Source organism: Urocitellus parryii, chromosome 1 (assembly GCF_045843805.1).
Source record: "Urocitellus parryii isolate mUroPar1 chromosome 1, mUroPar1.hap1, whole genome shotgun sequence".
NCBI classification, from domain to species: domain Eukaryota; kingdom Metazoa; phylum Chordata; class Mammalia; order Rodentia; family Sciuridae; genus Urocitellus; species Urocitellus parryii.
Genome location: NC_135531.1, coordinates 134,838,142 through 134,857,071, shown reverse-complemented (window position 1 = coordinate 134,857,071; position 18,930 = coordinate 134,838,142). Strand labels below are relative to the sequence as shown.

Here is an 18,930-nt window from a genome sequence, read left to right as displayed (position 1 = left end):
CTGTGGCCACACATCTGGCTGCAAAGACACCCACACAAGACTCCCACAGCCAAAGAAGCTGAGGTTGGCAAGGCAGGGACAGTGCCCTGGGGCATAGGATCCTAGAAACTGGAGGGTCTGGCCAGGATACAAACCTGTAATCCCAGTTACTCAGGAGACTGAGGCAAGAGGATTATAAGTTTGAGATCAGCCTAATGAGACCCTATCTCAAAAAAAAGTAAAAATTCAAAAAGGGGTGGGGATGTAGTTCACTGGTAAAGTGTCCCGGGTTCAACCCCCACTACCAAAAAGAAAAGAAAAGAAAGAAAACAAGAAACTGGAGAGTTTGCATCCCTCCTTGGGTCCTTGGGTCTGGGGACATTTATAACAGCTCCTTCTCCTGATAATAGGCAGCTTTGTTCAAGGCAGGACATTTGGACAGAAGACTGGTTTGCCCCTGCCTGAAGTTGATACCCATACTAGTGTGACATTTGTGACCCATGACCTCCAGAGTGGGACATAAGTTGCTGAGTCCTATCTGTCCCTGTAGGCTGGGAGGGCCTCCCAGTGGAGGCCTGGATCTGAACTGGGTGAAGGACAAGACAAGTAAGTAGCATATTTGGAGACTGAGGCCAGAACCTGTGTTGGTAGAGAACCTGGAATGACTCTGACGTGACTGCAGATTGGGGAAAGGAGGTACCTCAGACGAGGCTGTGGGCTAGCCAGAGTGAGATAGGCAGGTCTTGTGGTCTAGGGGAAGGAGTCTCAACTGTCCAAGGGCAGTGGAGAGCCTCCTGCAAAGTGTCAGGCATGGGGTCCATGTTACAGGTGAGGAGACTGAGGCCTGAGGTTGCTCTGGGAACCAGCAGAAGAGTTGGGGCCACATCCCTCCACTTTCTCTGAACCTTGGGCAGCAATCCATCCTGCCTGTGGCCAAGAAGCTAGGAGGATTCAGGGCAGTTCCGCCCTTCCTCCATGTTCTTCCCCTAGACTTGCAAGGTGATCATGGACTGAAAAGATAAAGAGAGCCAGGTGTGCAGCCTGAATCTCCCATCTGCTGCCTGACCTCAGATGCAGACCAGGGATCAAGGCAGGAGACTTGCTCAAGGGGGCTGACCGGATTGTTAGGACTGGAATCCAAGCCTCTTGCCCCTCACATGATGTTCTTTCCACCCTTGTGTCCAGCCGTCCTTCCCACTGTCCAGGACTCTCCCAAGGTTTAAGTTGTTCAGATCAGACTGAAGTTAACATTCTGCAAGAGCCTTTCCTCTTGGCTTCGTGCCCTCCTCAAGACCCCAAATGGCAGCAGTGTTCAGTTAGCCCTTGGTCCCACACCAGCTTTCCCCTGACAGTGCTCACAAGCCCCTGGCTTTGACCTGGGTGCAGTGGAGGCTGTGCATGGGCTGATGATTCTTAAGCTACCACTCAGTGATGGTGGTCCAGACCAAGGCTACCTGGTGTAATCATCTCCTTCCTCTCACTTTTCCTGACACAGAGCGGTCTGGGAGGAGAGCAAAGGGCAAGAAGAGCGACTCAAAGAAGAAAGGTCACGAAGGCCCTAAGGGCAGTAGCCCTGAGAAGAAAGAGAAAGTGAAGGCTGGGCCAGACTCCGTGCTGGGGCAGCTGGGTGAGTGAGGGGCCACACTGACCCCACAGACACAAGCTCACACTGTCACCTGCTTGCAGCCATACTCCCACATAAGGCCAGGTGCTTACAACTTCTAGCCACAAAGGAGATGATGGGTCTCAGGGCCCCACCTGACATCCTGAGAAATTCCCCTTCTGTAGATGTGGATGGAGGCTGTGGAACTCAGGTCCAGGGTGCTAGATTGTCACAGAGGGCCATAGGCCAGCACCAGGCTAAGCAGGGAGAATTGCCGGAAATCCTCGCCCCCTTCTCTTCCTGCCTATCCCTTAAATGGTCTCATCCTTCAACTCCAGCAAACCTTAATGGAACCTTAATGGAACCCAGAGAGATCCAGAGGAGTGGCAGTCTGCCTTTATGTCACAGGCCTTCTTCCTGCCCCATTGGGCGGAGCAGCCCTCACGGGCTCTGACTCTGGGATGTCACACACTTAAGAGTTCTTCTCAGACAGCAGGGTAGAGATCCCTTCCAGACCTCACCTCAGCACAGAAGCCCCAGGTCATCTTTTATGTCCCTGCACATCAAGATGGGGACACTTGAGTGATCTCTAAAGGGAGGCCCTGATACCTTCCTACCCTGATTGTGCTGGGTGTTTTGCTGCTAGCGCTCGGAGAGAACCCACATGGTGAGGCAGCGCCCCCTGGTGGCTAGAGGTCGTTTTTCTCCGTTCTTCCTTCCCTGAAAACCTGATTAAACAGGGCCGCTGTCATTGGTTTATTCTTTGCTTTTGCCACCTTGAGATTCTTAGCGATTTGGGCAAGTACCATTTCTACTCCAAAATTTATAAAGCCAACTCTGGGAGTAGGCTGTCTTTCTCGGGAGAAAGTGGTGGCGAGGGATGGGCCCAATGGGATAGCTCACCTGGGTCAGTCGTGAAGGAGGGTGGGCAAGGGCTCCTGAAAGGGCAGGACATGCCCTCGCTTCATCTCACCTTCCCTCTCTCTCCCTTGGTCAGGGCTGTCCACCTCATTCCCCATCGACGGCACCTTCTTCAACAGCTGGCTGGCACAGTCAGTGCAGATCACAGCAGAGGACATGGCCATGAGTGAGTGGTCACTGAACAACGGGCACCGTGAGGACCCCGTTCCGGGGCTGCTGTCAGAAGAGCTGCTGCAGGACGAGGAGACGCTGCTCAGCTTCATGCGAGACCCCTCCCTGCGACCTGGCGACCCTGCCAGGAAAGCCCGGGCCCGCACCCGCCTGCCTGCCAAGAAGAAACCACCACCGCTGCAGGATGGTTCGCGGACAACTCCAGACAAAGCCCCCAAGAAGCCCTGGGGCCAGGAGGCAGGCAGTGGCAAGGGTGGGCAGGGGCCACCTGCCAGGAAACCACCACGGCGGACGTCTTCTCACTTGCCGTCCAGCCCTACAGCTGGGGACTGTCCCATCCCAGCGGCCCCCAAAAGCCCCCCTCCACTGGCTCCTGAGACCCCAGACGAGGCAGTCCCAATGGCTGCTGACTCGAATGTGCAAGTGCCTGGCCCTACGGTGAGCCCCAAGCCCTTGGGTCGGCTCCGGCCACCCCGTGAGAGCAAAGCCACCCGGAGATCACTGGGTGCCAGGCCTGATGCTGGGACAGGACCGCCTTCTGCTGTGGCCGAGAGGCCAAAGGTCAGCCTACACTTTGACACTGAGACTGATGGCTACTTCTCTGATGGGGAGATGAGCGACTCGGATGTAGAGGCCGACGACAGCGGGGTACAGCGGGGTTCCCGAGAGGCAGGGGCTGAGGAGGTGGTCCGCATGGGTGTACTGGCCTCCTAATTCACCCTACCCCTGTCCCAGGTCCTGCCCTGGTCCCTATAAGGCCTCAGCCCAGTCACAACTGCCATTTCCAATCTCTGCTGAGTGTCCCAGACCCTTGAGGCTGCCACTCTGTTGTGGTTTTATTTTTAATATAGAGAGTTTTGAATTCCACACTGTTGTCTTTCCTCTGTGCTGGCCTAGGACATTAGGATTCCTTCCATATCTCTGGCCACAAGGACCATACCAGGTCCTGTGTGCCACCTCTGTCCCGGCCCACGCAGCATTGCTGGGCTTCTGGTTAGATGTAGGCAAGGTGAAGAAGCGCTCAGGACTCAAGCCCGCTGCCACTGGGTGACAGACTGTCGTTTGGGCATTATTTCATGGCAGATGGGCCAGCCCAGGGCCTTCCCCACCTTGCCCCCAGATCACACTGGGGCCCATAAGGGGGGGGGTCCTGCTGCACTCCACTGATCCCCAAGGAAGTATAATAAATGATAACCCAGCCAGAGTCTACTCACTGTCACAAGCACAACGAGTTTATAAGAGAAAGCACTGAGGGGGCGCAGGGGGCCCACTGGTTCCTGACCAACCCACATCATCTGAGGCCTGCCCGCCTACCCCACCACCCTCCCCTCCCTTGCTGCTCTGCCCCTGCCAGTGCCCAGCCCAGCAGCTCTGGGAAGGGGTTCCCAGAATCCTTCCTGAGCTGTTCATTTACTCAGGGGACTCCCAAACAGCCAGCCACCAGTGCCGGTGGAGGGCTCCAAGGGAGGGCCAGTGCCCAGCCAGGGGCGTGGGGCTCAGACCAGCCCACTGCAGAGAATCACTCTGGGGCTCCAACTTCCTTCCTTCGGGGCCAGTCTCGGCTAAAGTCTGGTCACTCCCACGTGGAGCTGGCCAGACCAGACCGTTTGCCTTTTCAAGTTTCTTAGTCCTGCTAAAGATGAGCTTCTTCCTCGGTTTCCTTTTGGAAACACCTCCTTCCAACAAGCAGTGGGATCCCGGGGCCAGAGCAGGCCAGTGTCGGCCTGCTGGGGCTGGTTGAAGTCTTGCTGGATGTTCTCCTGTACCTGTGTCCCTTGGCGCCTTAATCCTGTTCCTTGTACCCCCATCCCACCCCACCCTGCCTCACCCCACCTTTCCTGACCTCTAGGTCCCAGATAGTTGCTCTGAAGAGTTTTCCGTGGAGTGGCCCCAGGGTGATAGCTCAGGGAACAAACATAAAAGGAATTCCGTGAAAACTTTTTTTTTTTTTTTTTCCTCTTAACGAATTACTCCTGGGTCACTTCCACCACTGGTAAAGCCAGAACTTCTCCAACAAGAACCTTGCAAAAGTCCAGTGAATCAGTCGAATCATTCTATGGATGCCAAAGAATATTTTGACCATAATACAGCACAGTCTGAACCTGACAACTTGTCACTGGGACTTTTTTTTAAATGGAGTTCTTTAGCAACAAAGTACAGAAACACGTTCATTGCGCACACCCACGGAGAGCCCAAGGTCCTTGGAGCAGGATGCTTTGCTGCTGCTGCTGCTGCTGCTGCTGCTACTGCTACTGCTGCTGCTCTGTACCTGGGTGTTGGATTTCAGACCCTGGGCTGGGCCACTGTGAGCATTCCTAAACTCTGAGACTCCCAGGGGAAATCCTGACTGTGAAACCAGCGTGGAAACCGTCTTTACCATGTGGACCCTCCCACCACCCCCCCCGCACGAATACACAAAGAGCAAACAAGCAGGATGGGGAACAACTTAACCTTCACCCCTCCCCTGACTCCAAACTTAACAAGGTACGACAGTGGCATTGTCATCAACACTCAATCTCGTGAATTTTAGCAAAACCGGAAACAAAGAATGACTTCAGTTCAGAGGATCGGGCAAATTTGTCCAGTCCGAGTGGACTCTTGAGGGAGTGGGTGGGCTCCAAGGTTCCTGGGCGTTGGGATGGCATGAGCTACCACGTAGACTTAGTCTGCCTGCCCGCCTTGGTAGTAGTGACAGTGCAGTGTTAGCATGGGCATCCCAACCCCAGTCTCTGTTTACTGCCTTTGAACAGACCTTCCTTCCCTGTGCTTCGGGTCACTTCGGGTCGCATCCTTCTCTGTGGCGGACTGCCTGGTCTGGCCCTGGGGCGAACAAAGGGGTGAGCTTAAAGAACAACCAAACTCTGCCAGGGGTGGAGCACCAGTCAGGCTCAGGGTTCAGCAGTCTTGACACTTGCCCCGACCCGTTCACTCCATCTCGGGGCAGGGTCTGGACTCTGAATGGAGAATCAAGGGGTGAGTGAATTTTAGAAACATCTAGCCTCTTGCCCTGGGGCTGGCCTTGCTTCTAAGCCAGGGCCTAGGCTGGGCATGCAGATAGGGTGGCTGGCATTTCTTCAGGAAGCCTCTGCTAGTGATGGCCTCTGGATTCTGGCCCCTCTTCTCTGTTGGCTTTTGCTTTGGACTAGACTGTTCCTGGAGTCTGTGTCCTGGAAAGCCCAGAGTCTCTGGGCCAGTCGCTCCCAGGCCAGGCCCTAGAGCAGTCTTTACCAGGCAGCTGACTCCACCTCCAGGATGTCCACCAGGCTCCAGGGAGGACAAAGATGCCAGTCTCTCCTCCCTCCTACTCCCAGTGGCTCCCAGTTTTCCCCATTAGCCACAGCCCCTTCATTCATTCTTTCTAACCCACTATCCACAATGGACAGGGCTGTGTTGCCCTCTGAGACCAAGAAGGTTCCTTTTCCAGACCAGAGGCAGATCTTTTTCTTGACCACGTCTGCCCACATTCATAGCTCCTCCTCAGGGAGGCAGAAGCTGCTCCGTAAACTCATTCTGGCTATATAGTCCCCCATTCTCACAGTCCCGCTGCCTTCCACCTCCTTCCCTCTCATTATGTGACAAAGGATAATGTGCAAGGAAAGTATTTTTATGTATTATAAATGTATTTTGAAACAAATAAGGAGAAGAAAGGTAGAATGCTCATTTACTTTCTTAAATGAGCTCTGATTTTGTGACGGTATATGAGTATTTGCAATGTAAGGGACTCAGCTTCTTTGGAGAAGTCACCCAGGTTTCCAGACGTGGGCATTGGACCTTAGTGGTGTGCATGTGTGCCAGAGCATGTCTTGTGTCTCCGTACATGCACATCTGGGTGCATTGCAGAGAGTCGCACCATGGGACTTGCTGGGGCAATTCCTAGAGATTCAACTGCCCGATGCTAACAAACCCTGGCAGCAGCTGGATTTGGCATTTCCTTGCTCACTGCCAGATGTGGCCAACCTCTGGCCATACTCAAAATTCTGCAGAATGATCTGGATTCCTGTAGCAAGGCCCTTGGGGAGGCCACTCTCCAATGTCCCTGGCCCTGCTGGCCACATTGGCCAAAGAGCCAGGGCTGGAGTCTGGGACCTTTGGTTGTTCTTTAAGGCACTTCCTTCCGCTTTCTCCCTCAGATGCACACTGTGTGCTCCAAATCGTTTGGGGGGTGGCGGTGGGGGGGGTGATATGAATGTCACAGGAGGAGACACCTTCTGTCTTTGTTTCAAAGAAAGTGATGTGCCATTTGTTAATATACAAGAGAAATATTGAAAATATATTGAAAAGAGCAATTTTAAATTATTTTTGGCTTATGTTGCAATATTTATTTTCTTGTATTAGAAAAGATTCCTTTGTAGAGAAAAAAATGTATTTTTCATTACCGCAAAGACCTATTTCTCCTTTTTGTACATTGTCCATGTTCGCAACCCTTAATGAGCAATAGAATGTATGGTCACCTCGGTGTGGCCAATGCCCGCTGTGCCCTGCATGATTCTGTGTTGCCGCTGCTGCATAGCTCCCAACCCCATCCTGCCCTGCTCACTCATGGGGGTTCCAGACCCCGGCCCCTACCAGGGCCTGTGTCTTACGGAGCCCTCTGCACTCCTCATGTGTTGGCAAACGCAGTTAATAAAGCAATGTTTTCTGTGCTGGCTGGTGTGAGGCTCCATTGCGTTGGGTGGGTAGGGGACCTGAGGCCCTTACACTGCACTCACCCAACAGTGGTCTTAGCAAGAGTTCCCTGGGTCCCAAGAGACCTACTGCAAACTCCTAATGAACCATGTGGCGCCATGTAGTGGTGCACGCCTGTAATCCCAGGAGGCTGAGGCAGGAGGATCGTGAGTTCAAAGCCAGCCTCAGCAAAAGCGAGGTGCTAAGCCAGTGAGACCCTGTCTCTAAATAAAAAATACAAAATGGGGCTCGGGACGTGACTCAGTGGTCAAGTGCCCCCGGGTTCAATCCCCGGTACCAAAAAAACCCAAGAACCATGAGAGTGGTTTAACCAGTGAGTGTATTTAACCAGTGGATGTTAAATACACACCAGGGCCAGAGTCTAAGGGCAACGTTCCGACTGATCTTCACAGTACAGTCCCTGGAAATCAGAGAGGTTACAGAATATGCCCAAAGTCACACCTCTGTTAAGAGACAGTTCTACATCAAAGGCAGGACTGCTGCATGATTTCACCACCTCCAGACACCTGCCTGGTACAGCGGGAGAGTTTGGGAGGCTTCTCTGTCCAGTTTGCCTGGGTTTGTTTTGGAAAGAGTGAGGAATGTAGCTGCCCTCCCTGCTCTGGGTCAGCTCACAGTTCAGAGGAAATGACACTGTTCCTTTGTTCATTCAGCAATTGGTCTATTGACCATACATCCGCCTCACTGCCAGCATGCTGGCTTATGTGATTGTGCCCACAGCCTCCAGGCAATGGAGACCACAGGGATCAATAATTGCTAACCCACGGGATTCTGCAGAGCTGGTGAAGGGGCATTCCCAAAAGAGCTCAGCAGAGGTCTTGGAGTGCGGGCCCAGGGGAAGGCTGTGCAGAAAAGAGATTGAATCGGTGAATCCAGAATTAGACAGGCAGCCAGTATAGGTAGGTAAATCGAGTCAGGTTGGATCAATTTTGAATGAGTCCGGGAAGTTGGAGGCTGCCCCCTGAGGGATTGAAATGTTAATTCCTTCGGAGCCCTTCCTCCACCCTTATCAAGAACCTGCCCCTGATGTGATGGTCATCATTATACAAAATACATTTATGACGATTTAAAAAAAAAATAAGAATCTGCCCTGCTCAACCTGTTACTAAGGTAACCTGTCCCAGGAATTGCCCTCCACTACAGGGAGCTAAAAGGTTGTTAATTAATGCATCCTGAGCTGCTCCATCCTGGTCTTCTTTCCCCTTCAGCCCACCTGTGTCCCACCTTTTGGCCATCCATGAGCATTCCTAGGCCTAGTCATGTATGCAGGAAGGAGAGAGATAAGGGGAAGAGGGCAGAAGAACAAAGGAATCCTAGGACATACAAAAAGGGCAGAACACCTTGCTTCTTGGGATACCAGGATTCCAGCTATGGAATATGCTTGCCTCTGCGTGCTTCTCTAATGCTCAAACTTCATCATGTGAGGAAGCAGAACTCGTCACCGATAACCGGCGGTAACATTGGGACTCCAAGAATCTAGCTTCTAAAGCCACTGACCTAGTCACTTGTCACAGAGAAAGCCCCCTTTCCTCACCACAATGGGCAGCAGGTCCCTAGGGTGCCTCCAGAGCCCAGATCCTGGGTGTCTGCAACACTGAAGGCATTGGAAGTAAGCCTGGGATGGACTATGAATGTGCCCTGAAGGCCTGTGGAGGGCTCATTTCTGCTGGAGAGTTCTCAGGGCACCAAACCCCGGGACCCAGCAGCTTAGCTGGGAGTGGGAAGGGCATAGGGGTCTTAACACTGGTGTTGGGGCTAAGAGGGATCCTGGGTGGACAGCCCACCTAACAGGATAAGGAGCTGTGAGTACCTTGGCCTCTCTGTCCTCTAACAGACTCCCTTAAACGAGGCCCACTGTGGGACCACTTGACCACAGCAGTCCAGAAGAACAACACCTGCGCACCTGCCCCAGCTGATGAATGTGGGGCAGCAGAGCCAAAGGCACCAGAGGGTCAAGGCAACACTGTTCAATAGGAATACAGTCAGCCACACAATGTTATTCTAGTAGTCACATTTTATTAATTTATTCATTTTGGTACTTGGGATTGAACCCAGGGACATTTAACCACTAAGCCACATCCCCAGCCCTCTTTATTTTTTATACAAATAAATAAACAAAGTGAGAGGTAGGATCTCACTAAGTTGCTTAGGGGCCCCAATAAATGGCTGAGGCTGACTTCAAATTAGTGATCCTCCTGCCTCAGCTTCTCAAGCCTCAGGGATTACAAGGATGAGCCACTGTGCCCAGCTTTATTTTTTATTTTAAGACAGGGTCTAAATTGTAAGATTGAGACAGGGTTCCATTAAGTTGCTTAGGGTCTCTCTGATTTGTTGAGACTGGCTTTGAACTTGGATCCTCCTGCCTCAGCCTCCCACATTGCTAGGATTATAGGCATGCACAATGCACCTGGCTTAGAAGCCACATTTTTATTTTATTTATTTGTTTATTTGGGGGTACCAGGAATCGAACTCAGAGGCACTCGACCACTGAGCCACATCCCCAGCCTTATTTTGTAATTTACTTAGAGACAGGGCCTCACTGAGTTGCTGAGCACCTTACTTCTGCTGAGGCTGGCTTTGAACTCCTGATCCTCCTGACTCAACCTTCTGAGCCACTGGGATTACAGGTGTATGCCACTGTGCCCAGCTCACATTTTTATTTTTATTTATTTATTTTGGTACCAGGGATTGAACACAGGAGTGCTTAACCACTGAGCCACATCCCCAGCCCTTTTTTGTATTTTCTTTAGAGACAGGGTCTCGATGAGTTGCTCAGGGCCTCACTAAATTGCTGAGGCTGGCTTTGAACTCACAATCCTCTTGTCTTAGCCTCCAAACTGCTGGGATTACAGATGTGTGCACCACCATACCCAGCAGTAGCCACATTTTTTTTTTAATTTATTTTTTAAGTTCTCGGCGGACACAACATCTTTGTTGGTATGTGGTGCTGAGGATCGAACCCGGGCCGCACGCATGCCAGGCGAGCGTGCTACCGCTTGAGCCACATCCCCAGCCCAGTAGCCACATTTTTAAAAAGTAAAAAGCTAGTAAAAGGAATTTTAATAATTTATTTAACCCATTTTATCTAAAACATGATTATTTAAACATAATAAAAACTTTTTTATGTGTGGTGATAGAAATCAAACCCAGGGCCTTGCACATGCTAACAAGGGCTCTACCGCTTCGCTACATTCCCAGCCCTTTTTATTTTTTATTTTTTTTCATTTTGGGTCAGGGTGTTGGTCTCATTAACTAGCTCAGACTAGTCTCAAACTTGAGACCTTCCTGCCTCAGCCTGCCAAGTAGCAGGGATTATAAGTGTGTGCTACCACACCCGGCTAGAATAACTTGTTTTGTTTAGTACTGGAGATTGAACCCAGGGGTACTTTATCACTGAGCCACATCCCCAGCCCTTTTTATTTTTTATTTTGAGACAGGGTTAAAGTCTCTTAGAACCTTAATAAATTGCTGAAGCTAGCCTTGAACTTGTGATCCTCCTGCCTCAGCCTCCTGAGCCACTAGGATTATAGGAATATACTATCATGCCCTTAGATAACTCTCTTTTATTGGTACAAGGGATTGAACCCAGGGGCACTTAACCACATTCCCAGACCTTTTTATGTTTTTTGTTTGTTTGTTTTGTTTTGTTTTAATTTTGAGGCAGGTTCTTGCCAAGTTGTTCAGGGCCTTGCTAAATTGCTGAAGCTGGCTTTGAACTCACGATCCTCCTGCCTCAGGCTCCCAAGTCACGGGGACTACAGGCAAGTGCCACCATGCCCAGATTTAGAATAACTCTTTTTTTTTAATATTTATTTTTTAGTTATAGGTGGACACAATATCTTTATTTTATTTTTATGTGGGGCTGAGGATCGAACCTAGTGCCTCATGCAGGCTAGGCAAGCACTCTACCTCTGAGCCACAACTCCAGCCCAAGAATAACACATGACTCACTTCCATAAAGACCTCTAGCTCTGCGCCCTTGAGTCCCCAGTCAGGCAGAATCCTTAAGACAAGCATCACATCTGACCTGTGCTCCTAGGCCTCCCCTGTGGTTATCTGTGCTGTCCCTGTTTCCTGAGAAGGGACCCCTAGGACAAAAGAGCACAAGTGTGAGGCTGACCTGGTGGTGGCATCTCTTCATGGTGAGTCATTTCCTTCCAGCCTGTTCTCACAGCTGGAAGACACAGGGGTCTGAGAGGAGGCAGGGTTGGGGGGAAATCTGGATGTCACTCATCCACTCTTCATTCGGTATGCACTGACTGAGCACCTGCTGCAGGGCTCTAGGACATGGTAGTGACCATATGCTCCTTCCTGAGAGACCAGGCCAGTGTGGGAGACATGTCCATGAGACAACGGCAAACCAGTGCAGTTACATACTGAGACTGTGCTGATGGAGAGCATCAACATGACACAGCCCATCCCTGATTCTCTCTTTTTTTTTGGGGGGGGGGGGACTGGGATTGAACTCAGGGGCACTCAACCACTGAGCCACATTCCCAGCTCTACTTTGTATTTTATTTATAGACAGGGTCTCACTGAGTTGCTTAGCGTCTTGCTGTTGCTGAGGCTGGCTTTGAACTCACAATTCTCCTGTCTCCACCTCCCAAGCTGCTGAGATTATAGGCATGTTCCTCTGCACCTGGCCCGAATTTCCCTTATTTCTCTAAATTCCTGGAGTATAATGGGGTGCCACTTGCCAATCACCTGGACCCAGCCCAGATGCTCAGCTGCAGGTCCCAAGGACACAGGGCCAGGACACATTCCCAGTTGCAGAGCTGCAGTCTCCTGCCTCCTTTGTCCTTCCTAAGGGTCCTGCTCACCACAGCCCTTCTCCACTGCCCTTTGCCAGCAGGGCCAGAAAAGGATCTCCTCCATCCATCTATAGGAACAGGCTGTTAAGGAATGAGAGGCCTTGGGAGAAAAAGGGATTGGTTGAGGTCTGCTGGGTGCCCAGCCCTGGGTAGTGTGAGGAGGCCAAAGAGACTCGTCATTGCCAAGGCAGGGGATCAACAGTGAGTTAAACAGGAAGCCTTCAGCCTGGGCGCTGTCCCTTTTGTTGTAGCTCTCGGTGTCTAGAGCAACCAGAGGAGGCAGCAAAGTTCCCTTTTCTTGGAGACCAGGTTTCAGGACTTGCAGAGGTGCTCCTTACCCACGGTGGGAAATGCAAGCTGCTCAAAAGTGGTCTCCTCATTGTCTATCCCTTCACAGAAACCCCCCATATTTTGGCCTCACATGGCCAGGTTTTTGTTGTTGTTATTGGTGTTGTTTTTTTTGCAGTACTAGGGATTGAACCAAAAAGTGTTCTGCCTGTGAGTTTACCTCCAGCACTTACTTATTTATTTTTAAAATTTTGAGACAGTGTCTCACTAAGTTGCCCAAGCAGGTGGCCAGGCTTCTGAGGGCATGTGCCAGGGCCAACTGCTCTGCCCTGTGAAGACCCAGCTGAAAGGAAAGTGAGGCAGACATAGACACGAGAGTTTATTTGTTAGAGCTGACAAAGAAAGGCCATCTCTCCTTGGACAGAGAGAGGCAATACAGGTTTGGGGCAGGCTGAGGGATTAGAGCTGGGTGGTTAAGGGTGGGGTGTGTATGAGGGAGTGGTGAGCCTTTCTCAGAAATGCTCTGGGGTGGGACAAGTGAAATTTTTCTTAAAATGGCAGCTGTCACTTAAGATGGCCATCCAGATGCTAAGCAAGGATCTTACAACCAGCCCCCAGCTACCCCTGTGTGTGTCTGACCCCACAAGAGACTCAGGCAAAGGGACATGAGGTATCATGACCACCATTTAGGGTTTGCCTGATAAAAGAAGAGTCAATCATGAAATATGGATTTTAGAGGTTCAGGAAGACTCCCTGCTACGAGTCAAGGGAAGAAGGAAAGGAAGTTTGCCAACGGCCCCTCTCACCTGACCTTGTCCTGAGCCCACCCTGCTTTGGTTTCTCCACTTCCAAAAAGGAGGAGCCATGCTGTCCTGTTTCTGTTTCCTCTCCAAGTTCATCAGCCCTTTGTTACTGTCCCTGCACAGCACACACTACAGCATCGTGATTTCATGGCTCTGGGCCGACAGGCACTCCTGGGGTCCTCAGTCAGCCACCCCCACACTCCTGCTGGCCACAGTGGCTTCCTCCTGGGACCCCTCTGGGAACCTGTAGAACAAGCTTACTGTAGCAGTGGGGCACTGGACATCAGTGATCCAAGTCAAGCCAGGCTTGAATTCAGAAGCATCCCCGCCACCCTTTCTGCAGGAACCTGAGTAATGACACAGGTCCTGGTTACTAGCTAGAGAGGAAGACCAGGTGGATAGGAAGGAGGGCTTCCAGATTTAACAAATAAAAACACAGGACATACTCTAATTAAAAAAAAAATACAGTACATACAGTTAAATTAGAATTTCAAACAAACAATGAATAGTTCTTTAATGTCAGTATGATCTGAATATTATACCCTGCATCTCACCTGCAATCCTAGTAGGAAGTTTTATGTCTTTTGCTACATGGTGTCCCAGGCAGGGGGCTGATGCAGGTGAATGATGTCTCACAGTTTTATAAACTGGAACAGATCTGCTGACACACTCAGCCTATAGTGTGCGAGGAGCCATGTGAAGGGGCTGCAGCCCAGGACACAGGGAACCCAGTTGTGCCCACTTTGGCTGCAGCATGACTTCCAATGCCTCTCACATCCCAACCCAAGACAGAATCGAAACTCTGAAGTGTCCTGAAGGGAGCCTGTTCCCCAGAACCCAGTGAATTTGCCATCTCAGCTCAACATATAAAGAGTTTGCATTGGCTACAACACTATTTTCTCTCCCTCTCTCTCTCTCTCTCTCTCTCTCTCTCTCTCTCTCTCTCTCTTTGCGCTGGGGATTGAATCCAGGGCCTTGTGCAATTGAGGCAAATACTCTACCAACTGAGCTATATCCCCAGCTATTCTCAAGCAACCAAAATTCCACTGAGAGATGAATGGATGAAGAAGTTGTGGTATAATAGTTCCCCCTTATCTTCAGATAAGTGTGTTCCAAGACCCCCAGTGGATACCTGAAACTGCAAATAATACCACACCCTATGATAAAGTTTATGTTTATTTAGGTACTGGGGATTGAACCCAGATGTGCTTTGCCCACTGAGCTATATCCACAATTTTTTTTTTTTTTTTTTGATACTGGGGATTGAACTCAGGGGCACTCCACTGAGCCACATCCCCAGCCCTATTTTGCATTTTATTTAAAGACAGGGTCTCAGTGAGTTGCTCAGTGCCTTGCTGTTACTGAGGCTGGCTTTGAACTCACAATCCCTCTGCCTCAGCCTCCTGAGTCCCTGGTAAAATTTAATATACAGGACTGGGGCTGTAGCTCAGTGGTAGAGCACTTATCTAGCATGTGTGAGGCACTGGATTCAATCCTTAGCTCTGCATGATAAAATAAAATAAAAGTATTAGGTCCATCTATAACTAAAAAAAAAAAAATTTAAGTGTAATTTACAGATTAGGATGAGTAAGAGATTAATGACAATAACCAAGATGAAAATGAACAGTTCTGTTATGGCTTGGATCTTGGATCTGAAATATCCCCTAAAAGCTCATGTGTTGAAGGCTTGGTTCTCAGTGTACCAGTGTTCGGTCACCAGGTGAGGGGACTATTAGGAGCACAGAATCAGTATGGATGTGGTCATGGAATTAAATGCCAAGTCTGGAAGACTGGGGATGTAGCTCAGTCCCCATGTTTAGCCTGTGTAAGGATTGAAAAAAAAAAAAAAATAGCCCGGTCTGGCTAGGGCAGTGACAGGGTGGAGCACAGAGCAGGACCCAGAGGTGCTAGACGAGAAGGTGAGACATCTGTTTCTAGGTTTAAGCATGTGCCCTGTGCTCTGAGTAACAAAATTCCAGAGGCTTGTATTCAGTGAATGATCCCCTTTGTCCTTCCCTTCTTCTTTGGTTAATTTTAAGCAGTACATGGCCATTCAGGTCTGGAGTATCCATCCATACATGAACGTGCCACAAAGGAATAAGTGACTAGAAATGAAATTTTGTGGGTCTTGGGGTCACAGTGAATTGGGGACCTGCATTCTGGTCCTTTCTGGGCCTCAGTTTCTTCATTTGTGAAATAGGGATGTGAGCCCCTGCTGGGTGATCATGCAGGGGAGCTGAGGGGTCAGCATGGATGCCAGTGTGAAGGTGTTAGAGGAGGGCAGGACACAGTGGTTTAGGTAGAGTCCTAAGAGTCTGGAGGGCTGACCAGAGGCAAGGTAGCCAGAAGGATTTGTTTACTAACTTGTACTTCCTGGAATCTGAGCAGGTCAGCCCTGTTTGTTTCTAAGTTCTCGTGGGCCTGCCTAAGCTCAAGTAGGATAAATGTGGTCTGGGGTCAGGGCAGGGACTAGCCATGGGCAGCTCCCTTATAAAAAACAGTTGTTGGGCTGGGGTTGTGGCTCAGTGGTAGAGCGCTCACCTTGCACGTGCGAGACCCTGGGTTCGATCTTCAGCATCACATAAAAATAAATAAGTGAAATAAAGGTATTATGTCCAACTACAACTAAAAAGTAAATATTAAAAAAAAAAGAATGGTTGTAAACAGCTAGTGGTCATCAGGGAAGCCAGTGATGTGTGTGACAGTCAGTGCCTAGGCCAAGAAACACCCAGCTGCATTTTGAGCTCCTAGGGCCCCTCCTCAGCTGTGGTTACCCCACACCTGAAACCTTGTAACCCAAGAAGTAGTTGAATAGGTCATCTTCCTCCCCCACACCTTCCTTTTGCACTGAAGGAATATTCCATTGCATCAGATTGAATGTTGTGATCAACATGAGACTCAGAGGAGCTGCCAAGGGCTTGCAAGAGGAAGCCAAGAGAGAAAAGAGACTCAGCAAAATAAAGCTTCACCTGTGGATATTTTGAACTGCTATTTTGAGGCTCTGGGAGACTGACTATCTGGTTCTGGTGTCAGGTGCTTCGTCTGCTGGGCGCTGATATTATGGCTCCCTGCATCCAGCTGTAATATTTGTGCCCATTTCTTTCTGCAGCAGAGACCTGCCAGGCCTGGTCTCTACCACATCTATGTAAGAGGCATAAGTGGGCCAATGTTGGAGGAGGGTGACGTGCCCCTGTGGAGGCATCAGGAATCAGAGAGGACCTCAGAAAGAAGTAAATCTTAGGGAGTCCCCCAGTCAAGAAAGGGTATGTGGGGCTGGGGTTATAGCTCAGTTAGTAAAGCACTTGCCTAGCACGAGGGAGGCACTGGGTTCAATCCTCAGCATCACATAAAAATAAAGGTGTTGTGTCCATCTACTATTAAAAAAAAAAAAAAAAAAAAGGAACAAAAAGGGTATGTGCTGCCAGGCACAGTGGAACAGGCCTGTAATCTCAGCAATTCAGAAAGCTGAGGTGGGAGGATCACAAGTTCAAGGCCAGCCTGGGCTACTTAGGACCCCATCTCAAAATTTCAAGAATGAAGTTCTGGGTTTGATTCCCAAAACCACAATAAATAAATAACAATGAAAAAGAGTGGGGATGTGACTCAGTAGTAGAGCACCTGATTCAATCTCAATCTCCAGTACCACACACACAAAAGAGAGAGAGAGAGAGAGAGAGAGAGAGAGAGAGAGAAGAAAGGGTATAGCTAACTAGAGACTAGAGACTATGGAGGCTGAGACAGTAGGCTTGTAAATTCAAGGCCAGCCTCAGCAACTTAGAACCTGTCTCAAAAATCTTAAAAAATTTAAAAAGGGCTTTCAAAGGACAGGTTCTTTGTCACTGGAAATCAAGCAGAGACTCTCATAGAGTAAGGGAGCCATGGAGAATGATGAATGAACAAGCCAGACTCTCAGAGATCCAAGTATAAACTAAGTTGACAATGCAAGTCTGTGCATTCTGCTTACAGCCTCACTAAATTGCTAGGGCTGGCCTTAAATTAGCAACCCTCGTTTCTCAGTCTCTCAAGTCACTTGGATTACAGGCGTGTTGGCCACCAAGCCCAGTACACTGTGCAGTCTTGCCTCCATGTAATACACTCTACCTGGTCCATCTTTAGGCAATGAGCTCTACCAACCTCCAAATCACAGCATGATCTTTCTGCCTCTGTCTTTGCTGGTCCATTTGCCTGGAATGTCCTTTCACCACCTTCCACTTAATCACTTTGTAGTTCTCAAGATTTGGCTGCAGGGCTGGGGATATAGCTCAGTTGGTGCAGTACTTGCCTCACATGCACAAGGCCCTGGGTTCAATACCTGGCACCAGCAAAAAAAAAAAAAAAAAAAAAAAAATCTAGCTGCAGTGACCATTGTAGAAAAAGGCACCATGCTTTTAGAAAACCATCTCCTTTTTCCTTCCAAGGTACCTGGACAGATCTCCGCCCATTTTCCTTCATGCCATGCCAGCCCCCCACAGGCAGGTATTCAGGAAATGCCTGATGATTGACTGAGGGAAGGCAGCAGAAAGAAAGGCCAAGCACCAGAGTCAGAATCCAACACTCAAGAATGCTTGGTTAAGTGCCTGGTGAAAACTAAGGTTTTCCCTTAGGTAAGATTTTTTGTGTGAGAGAAAACGAGTAGGGAACCTGCTCCCTATTTTGCCCAGCTGAGCACATGAAACGTGCACATGAAATGATGCGCAAAAATTATGCCCTGTCCCCTGGTAATCAGAAAGGTTAAGGCAGTGCTTCTTCAAGGAGAAAGGCAGAGTGAGGCCCTGGCAAATCTAAGAGGGGCTCCATGGTCTCCTGTGTGCAAGAGGACTCAAGAGCCTAAGGATTCTGAGCATGGCCCCAAATAGAAGCTGGGGTGGAGAAAAAACTCAGACTGTTCTCTAAATAACTTCCTGCCCCTGCCATCTGCTGCCAGACAGGGAAGAATGCAGCCTGCATGGCTTCCTTTAAGAGCTATCAGAGCTATGTCCTGGTACAAGAGTCCTGAGACACAGAAGGTCCCACCCCTTTGCCTCTCTGGATCCCAGAATAGGGCTAGAGTTCTCCTGTTCAGCCCTTTTCCCACAAAGAGAACCTGATCTCAGTTTTCAAAACTGAAGGCCCTTAAAAAATATATAAATAAAAATAAAAAATAAATCACACATTTAAACTTTTTGAAGGCCCTAGAAGAGGCAAGACAACTTGTTTTTTTGTTCTTTTTGGTACCTTTCTCTTAAGTACCAGGGATTGAACCCAGAGGTGCTCTACCACTGTTACATCTCCTTTTTATCTTGAGACAGGCTCTCACTAAGTTCCTGAGGGTCTCGCTAAATTGCTGAAGCTGGCCTCAAATTTGCCTCCTGCCTCAGCCTCTGGAGTTGCTGGGATTATAGGTGTATTCCACCATGCCCAGCTCACAGGCAAAGTTTTTGGACTGGAGGAAATCTGTTACCTATTAACCTAAGACCCTATAATACAATCAAGCAAGACACCCCCCCCCCAAATAATGGGGATTAAATCCCTGGGTGCTTTATCATTGAGCTACATTTCTAGTCACCCACCTATTTTTAGGGGCGGTACAAGGATTGAAATCAGGGGCACTCGACCACTGAGCCACATCACCAGCTCTATTTTGTATTTTATTTAGAGACAGGGTTTCACTGAGTTGCTTAGTGCCTTG

General features: G+C 49.6%; 1 protein-coding gene across 1 annotated transcript in view; it reads left to right on the top strand.

Moving 5' to 3' along the window:
- The window catches only part of Jade2 (jade family PHD finger 2), a 46,632-nt gene extending 43,091 nt beyond the window's left edge, over positions 1 to 3,541 (top strand). Inside the window, exons 12-13 of the mRNA XM_077801647.1 lie at positions 1,475 to 1,606; positions 2,580 to 3,541. Coding sequence (XP_077657773.1) covers positions 1,475 to 1,606; positions 2,580 to 3,388 — 941 coding nt within the window. The 3' untranslated portion in view covers positions 3,389 to 3,541. The remainder of the gene's footprint in view (positions 1 to 1,474; positions 1,607 to 2,579) is intronic.
- The last annotated feature ends 15,389 nt before the right edge of the window (positions 3,542 to 18,930 follow it).